The sequence below is a fragment of the Pteropus vampyrus genome, unplaced genomic scaffold (assembly GCF_000151845.1).
Source record: "Pteropus vampyrus isolate Shadow unplaced genomic scaffold, Pvam_2.0 Scaffold486, whole genome shotgun sequence".
Lineage (NCBI taxonomy): Eukaryota > Metazoa > Chordata > Mammalia > Chiroptera > Pteropodidae > Pteropus > Pteropus vampyrus.
The window spans coordinates 660,289-671,911 of record NW_011889267.1 but is presented as its reverse complement, the minus strand read 5'-3'; the positions used below and the strand labels follow the sequence as shown (position 1 = coordinate 671,911).

Below are 11,623 nucleotides of genomic sequence, written 5' to 3'. Positions count from 1 at the left end.
GGCGGAGGCGGCGGGGGCCCCGGGTCCCGGCAGGCCGCGTAGCGCTGCACGGTGCACGCCGCGCGCCGCCCGAAGCCCGCCTCCGGCTGGAAGCTGCTCTCTCGCCTCTGGCCGCCGGCGTAGTACCCTGGCGAGTGGTCGCTGGGTAGGTAATCGCTCTGTGAATATTCCTCGCACGGAGGGAACTTGGGGTCGACATAGTTTGAGTTGATCAAAAAAGAACTCATAGCCATTAATTTCTGGGAATTGCCCACAAAATATACTAAAATTTATTCCGACCCCTGACTCGTTTTCCTGTTTCCGAAAGCCCTCCTACTTACTGTCAAGTGAACAAAGTTAGGGCCCCACGTGATCCTGGGAGCCAATGGTCGCCCCGCCTGCGATTCCCGGATAAGGAAATCTGCTCACCCGGACCCTACTCCAGCCAAAGAGGTTTATTTCCCCTTCTTCTCTTTCCCCCTCCCCACCCACCCACCCAATACCAGGATTTACATAGGGCTCCTGCGGGGCGACCGCCTCCTCGCCTTGCTCTCTCCAAGATCCGAGGGAGAGAAGAGAGGGGGGCGGGTGGGGGGGAGAGAGAGAGAGAGAGAGCGAGAGCGAGAGAGCGCGAGCGAGCAGGTTGCCACCGAAGAGCCTGTTGGGGCTCTGGGAAGAGCACAATCCTGGATCCCTTCCGAAGTTGGGGCTCCCGGCGTAGCCCCTTCTGTATTGCCTCACTTCTGTCCAACATTCTGTGCCTTCCGTAGGCCCCTATCCCCTCCTCCCGACAGGAGGGAGCCCGTGCACCCTACGTCTGTGTGGGGAGTGAAGAGAGGACGGACTGGGGGCTCCGCCTAGAGAGGGGAGCCTACTTCGGGACGAGAGGCGCTGACCGTGGGGCTTTTCTCTGCAGCCGCATGGGGAGGGGTAGGGAGTGAGAGAGGAGGCGTATGGAACAAGCAGGCGGGTGCACGGAGAGACTTGTCAGAGATGAATGGAACGGCGGGCGGATCGATAGGAAATTCATGCACTAATTCGGGGAGACCTCGCCTTCCAAATCGCATTTAGTTGCGCTATTAGTTTGGCTGTGTCAGTCCGTCTGTTCCCCTCTCCTATCCACCCCACATGGCCCAAGCCGGTAGAAATGACTTGGTTTCCCACACTGAACATGAGCGCTAGAGTAAAATACCTGCAACTTTTGAGAGCACATTGAATAGCAATTTGCTAATTCCAGAACCATCGGAGCAATACTAACCACGGGGTGGAGATGTTCTAATTGCCGCCAATGCCACCGCCTCCGCAGCAAACAGAAATCTCACGTCCTTGTGATGCTGAGGATAGGAGCCCTGGAGGTGAACCCCCACCCCCCGCCACACACACACAATAACACCCCTTGGTAATCACGTATTTCCAGAGCATCTTGTTCTGAACCCAAACGGAAAGGCAACTTCAGCATCCGTTTGAACAGCGCATTTCCTTTGCCTTTGCACACTGAAAACAACAGTTATTTTTTCCGGATTTTCAGGAAAGCGCCCCCCTCCCCAGCCCAGAATAAAGAATAAATGGGTGGGTTTGTAGGAGAGGATAAAGTAAAAACACAACCACAACCATTAACCTATTAAGAGAAATGAAAAGGGACCAAAGCTCCCAGGGGGCAGGCATGGGGAGATTTCAGGTAGACGATTCCTCTATCTCTAACCAGTTGCAGAAGGAAAAGAAAGAGGAAGAAAGAAGGAAGGAGTCTTCGCTGGGTCAGTCACAGGATGGTCCTTAGTTAGAAAAAAAAAAATTTTTTTCTTCAGGGGGGAAAAAAAATGAGCGGAGTGTTTATGTCAACTACATATTCCCCTAGATACGAATTTGTGACCACAAAATTCCTTACACAAATTCGGATCTACAGGGTATATACAGAAGACAGACAGATCTTCTTGGCCCAGAAAATTTCCGGTTCTCCTACTTTCCGCGTGTTCTTCGTTTGGGGTGTGGTTTGAGTGCTTTGGTTTTATTTCGTTTTATTCTGATTTTGAGCTCTGGGTGCAGGAAAGGCACAGCGAGTCCATCTTTGGGATTAGAAGGTTTTCAATTCTCTTTCTCTTCTATTAGAGAGAACTAGAAGCAGCCGGTCCCGCAAAGAGACACGAACCTCGCGGCCTCAGCGCAACTCTCCGCGGTGGCGCGTGAATTATGAGATGTAAACATTAGCTAAACAAAAGGAGGAAGGGTCATCCTGAGGCTGCAGCAAGTCAGAATCTGGCCCTTCTGGGTGCCCTCGCGCCCCTCCCCTCGCCATAGGACTTTTTTTTTTTTTTTTAAAGAAAAACAAAACCCCAATCGGCTCCTCCAGTGCCCCTTGCAGCCTTTAGTTTGCGATCAAACGAATATCTAGATATTTTCCAAGGCGCCTCTCGGCAAAGGGAGGAGGTAGAGGCAGCTGGGTGTGAAGGGGGTGTCATAAAAGTCCTTTTGGAAAAATCCAATGGTAAAAAGGAGAAACAGCTGTAAAGAAAAATGCTGGGAGACCAAGCAGATGGGGCCCCGGATATTTAATGATGGGCAATTCCGTTTACAACCTGAGAAAAAGATCAAAGGCATTTCATTTCCGAATGAAAGGCAATGAGGAACCATAAAAGATGCAGCCAGATGATATTCCAGGCCGGTCCCAACTTCCCATACCTCCTGGGGCCAGATAAGGGGAATAATCCCAGAAGGGTGAAGAGGGACCCCGATTCCCCACCTCTCTAGCCTAGGCAGGCTCTCTTTCTAACCTTGCTCACTCGGTCACCTGCTAGGGTTTCTGGCAGTGGGACCAAAATGGGGATCTGAGAAACGTGGGAGATCTTGGGTTTCTGAATGAATTTTCTGAGGCTTCTAGTTACTGCTAAATTTACTTAAGTGGGAGACAGGGGGTTGGACTGGAGGGAACTGAATACTATACTGTGAAAACTGGGGGGCCTTCCCAGGTTGAGGGAAAGTGTGCATAGAAGCAGCCTCTTCCCCACCCAGACTCCTGCCCATCTCCCTAGATCTGATAGACTTGTATCCCTAGTGAGCAAGACGAAATAATATAAATCTCATTAACAAATACAGCAACAATACAAAAAACAACCCTCTAACCACCACACTCCAGAAGTCTCTGCCTATCTCCAGTCCTGGGACCCTTACAGGTGAATAGGAGGAGAGCTCCCACCTGGCAGCAACTAGGTCCAGAGACCCTCTTTTATATTCCAAATCTAGATTGTCAATGTTGGTCTCCAGGCCTGATTTCCAACACCAACACTCTCTCAGCCAGGTTGGATTCATATACATTTGAAAATCACACACACAATTATATTGTAGTTACCTTTGCCAAGAGAGGGTACAATAGGTAATCTCAGACCCCTATCTGAGCACCCAGTCTGAAACTGGGCCAACAGACAACAAGCGTATGTAACAAGCGTCAGGCAAGGACCTTTCCAAGTCTTGTCAAAGGCCACTTAGTCAGGGCTTCAGGACCTATTCCAACTGGTCAAGCCCCTCCCCCATCCCATACCTCCTTCTCAACTCTCCCGCTCTCTGAAACCCATCCAACTCTTGGCTTTTCGAATTTTGGGAGGGCCGCTGAGCTGGCCACCGGGCCTCTGCTGCTCTACACTTCACAAGGGATGCGGCCCAGGTGCCTGGAGCACGCCAAGAGAGAGGGATGGGAGGCAGAGCCACTGGGAGGCTGAGTATGGCTGATCCTAGGGACAGAGAGCGGAGATTTTCTCCTTTGCGCGCTGGGATCCGCCACCTGCCCATGCCACCCATCCATCCAGGCGCCGCACCCCCCACTCCAGCCGAGTGTAGCCGCAATGGGTGGAAGACGTTTATCGGCTACTCCCAAAACGGGTTTCACCAGAGCAGGAGACTGTCTCCCCGCTCCAACCCCAGAAGAAAACTAACATCAATACTCATAATAACAAAAATAGGAGCAAGCGCTCCGCGCCGGTTCCAAGCCACCTCCCCTGCGCTCCCGGGTGGTTCGCAAGGTCTCCGTCCGCCTTCTCCCCGCAGCCACAGGTTGCTAAAGTGACCGCTCACTGCTCAGCGCCCCTCTGCCGTCCTGGGCGTGCCAGCCGGCGCGGAATCCTCTACCTTTTGTCCGCAGGGAGACGGGGACAGAGCGAAGGAAAGAAACCAAAGGGCCCAGGAGGCGAGCCCCCAGCCGGCCCGCGCGACGCACCCGCAGCTGCGCAGAGGAATGGAAGGCCCAGAGGGGGAGCAGGCAGAGTACTCACCGGGAGGCTCCCCGCGCCTCCGGTCGCCGACCCGCCCGGGACCCGCTCGACAACAGCTGAGCTCGCTCTTGTCCACTATTGTGTGTCCGGAAAACCGAACCGCGGCTGCGGCAAGAGGAGCTCCGGGCCCCTTTGGAGGCCGGAACAAGACTTTTTTTTTTTTTTCTTTTGGTGTGTTTTTGTTTTTGAAGAGCAAGTTTTCGTATTAATCTCATACTTTGGCAGTCTTTGTTAAACAGCTAGGCGCGTCACGAAGCTCTAGAACATTTTAATAATTTTTAGACGCCATGACCTGCGGTTCACCCCTCTCCAGGCCTCCCCCACGAGCAGGCAGTTACTCTAATAGCTCGCGCAGTTCGCTCGGTCATATTGAATTTTGCGCAGGTAATTACTTAAGAGAAAAATGACAGCAGAATTTTGATTCGGCTCATCCTCTCCAGCTCATTTTTTGCCAGAACCTTTCCCTTCAACGCAACCCCCAGACCCAAAAACGTCCTGGGATAGGACTCAGCCTGCCCCACTTTTGATTTGCTATTCCATTATTCCTATATTTTTGTCAGCTCTGGTTCCGGGGCAAAGAGGGAGAGGGTAGTATTTGATGGGGGTTCACTCCGTGGCCTGTGAAGGAGAAGTGGAAATGTGGCTTTGGGGATCTGGGTCCCAGAGAGCAGGCCAGAGAGAGAGCCCCCTTCCCTCCTGCCTCCCCCATAAATGGTTGCATTTGGCAGGGCCTGTATCCCAACCCCATTGCACACTCTATCTGCTTTATTCTCTCACCCAATGTCAGAAATACCGCTCGTTTCTGCCAAAACTTTGGAGGCCCCACGGCCCAAGGAACGACCCCTCCACCTGGGGAAGGGCAGTGTGTGTGATGAGATTTGGTCCATAGGCCAGTAAGTTTGGGAAAGACAGAGAAAAATGCACTGGTCCAAGCTGGAAACTTGGCTTTCAGAGGCTTTAATTCTTCTTTAAAAACAAAATATTGCCCCATTGTTTTTGTTTAAAACCACTTCTCATCTATACAGTAACTCCTTTGCCTACCCCTATCACCACTCCAAGGAAGTTCAGAGACAAATCAAGGAGGCATTAAAAATACTCAGAGATTTTCTTTTGTTTGTCCCTTTAGGATTAGGATCGGGCGGACTGCCAACAACACATTTCCCTCTTTTCCAGCTTCCAAGGTACCTGCACAGGCAGGTCAGGTGACTCCCCTTCCATCCAGTTCAAGTCTAGCGGGAGTGTCTGCAGGGTGGTATCACCCTGGTACAGGGAGGTCAGGAGAGAGCATCCTAGGAACCTAGCTTGGCCTGGAATGGCAGAGGATTCTCCTTTCCCATCCTGAGGTCCCTCCCATCCAAGACATTGGGCTGCTTCAGTTTATCTCACAGAATCATAAAATAGCTTTACATTCTGTCCTGGAACAAAGAGAAAATAGACTAAGGAAGAACAGGAAGAAATAGATTCTCCAGTTCAGGCTTTGACTTCTACCTTCTCTGGATCCCAGGAATTCCTTCCTGGCCTGACTCCCCAGAAAAACTTGTCTGAAGGGTTAGTAGAAATGAGAACTCACACACAGTTGGTTTAGTCAAAAGCTGGGGTCAAATCGATTTGACATTTGACATTAAACCATTGTCTCTTCTGGCCTTATTTCAAAAGGTGTCTTTATGAAAACTCTCAGGTTATCTCTATTCTGGCAGGACAAACACCCACAGCGCACCTCCTATATTAACTGCTTAGAAGAGAATATGATGATATCTCATAACACAACAAACAGTCATTTAAAGACCCAAAATAGGCATATGCCCTGGTGTTATAATTACAGTCTCTCTCAGCATTTTACTTAGAAGCTATGCTCAATGCATGGATTCAAGGTTCATTTCAGGTCGCCTGTTTCAACTCCATTTTAAAAGCTCTCTGTGAGGCCATTCAGTATTTTTCCTTCTCATTTCCCCTCCCTCCTCTAAATAGGAAGAGAGGGATTCTGGATGAACATACAAGTGGGTTTGGGAGAGTGAGAAAATTAACAAGTTAATAAACTTCTTTCAATATCCGAGTTCTTAAACCCAAGCAATTTGGAAAGAAAGATGGGAGTTTAGAAGTTCTCCAGTTCTGGCCCATGATCATGGACCGCAGCTGCCTGGACCCCAGCGGCCTGGGGGTTAGGAATCCCTGAAAACCAGGCCTGCTTATGGAGTGAGGGGTTTGGGGAAGCCAGCTGTTTGGCCCCTTTAGGGGAAGTGGGTGGGACTCAGGCCTTCACCTTGGAAGAAGCCTTCTTTAGCCCCACAAAACGTCCTGCAAGGACGTATGGGTTATTGGATATTTTAAATATGTGCAGCTGAGTAGGTTTTAATTAAATTTTATATGGCGACTCAAAGGTTATCTTTGAGAGATAAAATTGTGCAGAGGATTCACTATACCAGGAGCACTCTCTTCTGTGCTGCTTTCCACCCTACCAGAGCCGTTTTTTTGGAGAAGGGTTTCTTCCTACCTCAGTTTCTCCACCCTCAGACATCTGCCTCCTCCTGTTCCCAGCCATACGCCTGCACCCCACCCCACCCCCAGCCCACAAGCCTTCCTTACCTCGAGCATCCCTTGCTCCCTCTCTTCTCTCTTCACACACAACCTCCTCCCCTCTCCCACCCCGCCCCCGCCACTAGACGCCGCCGCCGTCGGGTGCACGCACACAGTAAACTTTTGACCCTCCAACTTTGCGACCCCTCCGGCAATAACACTGGCCTCACTGCCCAGGGTCTCATTCTGCTGCTCAGGCTGCAGAAACCCAAGTGCAAAAAAACGCCTTCCCTACCCGCACCCCCACCCCCACCCACCCAGAAGTCTTAGACCTGGGAAGAGGAGTTCTGATTATTAAATAACTCCTTGGAAAAAAGATGCCAACCCCACTTCCCGCATTGACCCCACTTCCCACATTTTCACCAGTCTCTCATGTTAAGATGCCTGGAAGAGCTTTTGATGACCCACCCCTCTCTATTCCTGTCCCCCAGAGCGGGGGCCAGCTGCTGGCTCGAAGACCGACCCATGGGGAGCGGTAGAATGGTCTGACCTGGAGAAAGGTGTTTCTGGGGTGAAGAATGAAGAGAGCTTCGAGCAAAGTTTCCTTAGGAGCAGAGGGGGCGACGGTTCCCATAGGGAGGGAGACAGAACTCAGTATCCAGTCCAAGCGAGGCCCAGCCGGCTCAGGGCCACCTTATGCGGCCGCTCGCTGGCGCCTTGGAGGCCCCAGCCTGGCTGTGAACTTGGTCTAAGGCGGACTCTACTGGCAGCTCAGAGACGTTACAGCCTCTGCCTCTCGGCCGGCGCAGTGGCCACAGGGGCGACCTGTGCTCTTTCAGTTTCCCTTGAGCCCAAATATTGCCTCCCAGTCCCTCTACATCTACACAAGGAAGGGTTTCGTTCCTCCTTCCCCAGGGGCCCTTGGGAGTCGGAAAACACAAAAAGGAGAGTTAGACACACCCAGAGAGAAAGAGAATGAAACAAGCCTGCAGAAGCTCCAGGAAATAGGGATTATACTCCCTCCTGTCCCCCACCCCCGAGAGAAGACGTTCCCACGAGCTGGGGCTTTACTTTCAGTTCTTCCCTACATGCCGCTTTCCAGGTTAATCCTCTCCTTTCTACCTGGCCCGGATCATCTTTTGGCTAGGCAAACTGGCCTGGGGCCTGCAAGGTCCCTTTCCTCCCTAGGCGCCTTCATCTCTAACCCGCAGGGCTCCGAGGTCAGGGATGGCTGCAACCAAAGCCGGCCCGCAATCCGACCGCAGCGGAGATCGCAGCTTTGGGGGCTAAACTCAAATCACCTCGGAGTGCAACCGGACAGACGGGGAGCATTTCCAGGGAGGAGAAACTAGAGGATGCTGAAGAGAGTGCATTTTCCTCTTTAAGAGGAAATTTAGGGCGAGAAGAGACAGGACAGAAGATGCCCAAAACAGAGAAAAGGAGAAAGAAGCGGGGCGGGGGGTGGAGAGAGATTAAAACTTGGGAAGGTGGTGATATTCCGGGTCCGACGGGTCCCGAATTGCCCGAAATCCAAACCTCTCCAATCTCCCAAATCCCCCACTTCTTCTTGGAGGCCAAAACCTGGGTCTTAGTAAATTCGCCAAAGAAAACGCAAAATCCACCTCAACCTGTCTGCATGTCTCTGCGTCGCCGGAGCGGCGGAGGTAGCGGTGGCGGTGCGACCCGCGGTACGTAATGTATGCTGCAGCGGCTGGCAGCCCCGAGTAGGCCGGCGCTGCGGCCTCGTCTGCTGACCTCTGCGTGATCCCGGACTCTATGAATTATTGATGAGATATGAGCGTTGATTTCCCCTTTCAGGATGCAAACTCCATTATATTGTTAAAATGGCGATTTAATCGTTGAGAATAGCTTTGGTGTGGGTTTTTTTCCCCCAACTCATTTGCGCCTCCTTCCTTTTCATTTACCTCTCTTAATTAAATCCTTTAACAGATTTTAATCACTTTTTGGAGGGAGGGGTAGGGGGAAGGGGAAGGCCATCACTAACACCACCACCGAACACTAAAACAAAACAAGCCCCCAAACCACAAAAAAGCTTCTACTTTGGGGAAGTTGAAAGAAAAGCAGAGAGCCGGCTTTGACCTCTCTAGAGGGCCTGTGCTGGGAATAGCCACCAGAAGATCCATCGGAGGGCTGGGGCAATCGGAACTCTGACTTGGAAGGTGTTTAATTTAAACGCCCCCCCTCCCAGAAGATTTGTTTTGGGGTCCGACTATGGAGAATAAATCAGGCTTACGCCTGCTGAGAAGTGCAGGGAAAGGCCACATGATTCTTGTGGGGAATGACTCTCCAAACTGGGCCCCAGGGACGCTTAGGGAGAAATGTCCCTACTCCTTGAGGCCCCCATTTCTCCCCTCCCCCTCCCCAAAGAGCTTGGTTTCCAGGCGGTGTCTAGGTTAATTAATATGGATGTGTAACAGCGCCACAGCAATCGATAAATCCCTGCTGTGGGCAGATCCCAGCCTGAAATCCATTACTCCCAAAATGGAGAGAGTGACCAGTGGGCTCTCCTCCAACAGAGGGGAGAGGTTCTTGCTAGCCCTGTCCTCCTTGGTTGGCCCTGGTGGTCCCCAGGCTGGGAAGCCCAAGAGCCCGAAAAAGACTGAATTTGGGGGATAGTGCTGAGCAGGCTATCTCTTCCCTTGCTCTGAATCCTTGGCCTTCTGCCCCAGCATCCAGACCCCAGGGATAAAAGAACCAGGCCTGGGGAGGAGCTTCCACTTGGATCTGGTCCCCACAGCCTGATCCACCAGCCCCCAGTGAACACGTTCTAACAGCCAGGGAAGGGTTAAGTGTCCCTGCTGCAGTTATGGAGAGGAAGCCGATGAAATACTGGCGCTGGGAACTCCAGGCCCGGCTGGCTTTCCTGTTTACACTTCTTTATACTTCCTCCTACCCTGTGGCTGCGGAGAAACAAAACAAAACAAAAAAATAAGCAAATAAAACAAAAAATCAGATTCTCTACTGACTGGTGGTCAGGCCTGCCTCCAAGGGGAAAGGGAAATTGTAGCCTTAAAGTCCTGCTGGCACCTCCTTGGCCCTGCCCCAGGTCTGGGGTATGCAGCTGGGCGGGCGGGCAGCTGAGCACAAGGATCTGGCCAGATGATACCAGCCTGCAGCTCAGAAGGTTGAGGCCTGGACTCAGATGAAGCGGGAAGCGAGTGAGAGAGGAGGGAGAAAAAGGTCCTGGAGAGAGAGAAAGGAACAGCTTTCCCGAAGAATGTCTTCGGGTAGGCCGAAGGAGAGGGCGCAGGTCTGGGCGGAGGAGAGAGTTCCTTTGCACCAGAAACCCCTTCTCACCTCCCATCTCCTTCCCCAACAGGTCCTTGTTGGATTTCAAAGGAGACCATTGCCCAGAGTGAAGTGGGGAAGAGGAAAACCCAGCTACTGCATCTTCTCCAAATCCGCTTAGAGCCGGAGACCTTCCAAGGGTTTTGGCCTCCGCTTCGGAAGTGGCCCCTACCCACCCAGGGCTGTTCTTCACTGTTCCGGAAAAATCTATCTAGATAAACCCAGTAGATGTCACTGGGCCATCGGCCCCACACAATATTTATCGGAGCTTGCAGAACTGACATGGGAGAAGGCAAAAAAATCTTTAGGGACAGGCCTGGTGGTCGGGGTTTCTTCGGGAGAGACGCCTGAGGCACAACAGGATGGAGCTTCCCAGGAGGCCCGGAGGAGGATTCTACCCCTGCTGCGTGCTTCCTCTGCACCTCACTCAACTCATTTGCCTTGTCCAGAGTGGAAGCCTACGGAAGCTATGCCTGAAAAATTTATTAGTATTTTATATGATGCTAGGAATCCTTTGGGAGCTGAACAGAATGCTCTTCCCAAGGGATACAAATGCCTCATCATTCTTGGGGAGATGTGCCTTCAAATCTGGGTGAGGATTCCAAGTTCTCTGTCCTCTTTGCTCTCAAAGCCTATGAAGGGTCTCCTGCAAATCAGGCCTGGGCAGGGACTGAAGAGCTTAGGGACAGAGAACAGCTGCAGGAGAGAGAGGGAGTTAGTGGGGATGTCCTTCAATGGGAAATGGAGGGAATTTTGTGGCCCTTTCCTTGTCCCCAAAATCAGAAGCCCCTCAGAGTGCCACATGTCCAATTTCAGGTACTATCCATGGGACTTGGTCAGCTAAATCAAGAGCTGGCAGGCTGGCAAAGGCATGAGTGACAAGGTGGTTAACTCCATAATTCTTAAAATTGGGGAGTCAATTTGGTGGAAGAGATCTTTGGTTTTTAGAAGGGTGACTTATCCTTAGAAAATAGACCCCTGAAGATCAAATAATGAAATCTCTCTGGTTTGTAGTGCCACAAAACAAAGGCTTTTAAGGGTCTTGCGGAGGAGAAAGAAGAGGAAAGAGGCAATGGTTCCAATGTTCTTTCCAGCTCCTGAGTCTCTTTTTTTTTCCCTCCTGACAGTTGGGGGTCTATTTTCTTGAGCTAGTTTTATTTATGGAGGGATTTCCAGGGATCTACCTTAAACACCTAGCTCCTCTAGGCAAGGGGAGAAGCTCTCCCCTTCCACCCACTTCGGCTAGGAGTTAGGATTTGAGGGAATTGCCTCCCTCTGTCCACTCCCCACTCTGACCTCAGGACCCTATTTAGAGCCAAGCAGAAATGTTGGCTTGGGACCAACAGGCTGAAGTGGGGTGCAAAAGTGCCACGCTCCCCATCCTTGACAACCCTGATGAGGCCACGGAGAATTGGAGGTACTGCCTTTCATGGTGTTCAAAGATCTGAAAGCTAGAGAGTGTCCCAGTGCAAGGCAGCCCACGGCAGCTGCTTAGCCTTCCCGGTGCTTTTTCTCAGCTCATATGTATCCAGATAAAAGTGCCCAGCGGCGTGCCCCCACAC

The 11,623-nt window shown here is 51.6% G+C and overlaps 2 protein-coding genes across 4 annotated transcripts in view; both read right to left on the bottom strand.

Annotated features, from left to right (window-relative positions):
* HOXB4 (homeobox B4) overlaps window positions 1–4,240 on the bottom strand; it is a 6,904-nt gene extending 2,664 nt beyond the window's left edge. The window contains exon 1 of the mRNA XM_011382707.2: window positions 4–4,240. Coding sequence (XP_011381009.1) covers window positions 4–233 — 230 coding nt within the window. The 5' untranslated portion in view covers window positions 234–4,240. The remainder of the gene's footprint in view (window positions 1–3) is intronic.
* Window positions 1–11,623, bottom strand: part of HOXB3 (homeobox B3) — a 41,233-nt gene that overhangs the window by 29,106 nt on the left and 504 nt on the right. Inside the window, exon 1 of one of the 3 annotated variants that reach the window (XM_023524660.1) lies at window positions 4,239–6,777. The exons of the other annotated variants lie outside the window; for them this stretch is intronic. The gene's annotated coding sequence lies outside the window, so the exon portion shown is untranslated. Of the gene's footprint in view, window positions 1–4,238; window positions 6,778–11,623 lie in introns of those variants that run through there. 3 annotated transcript variants of the gene reach the window in all.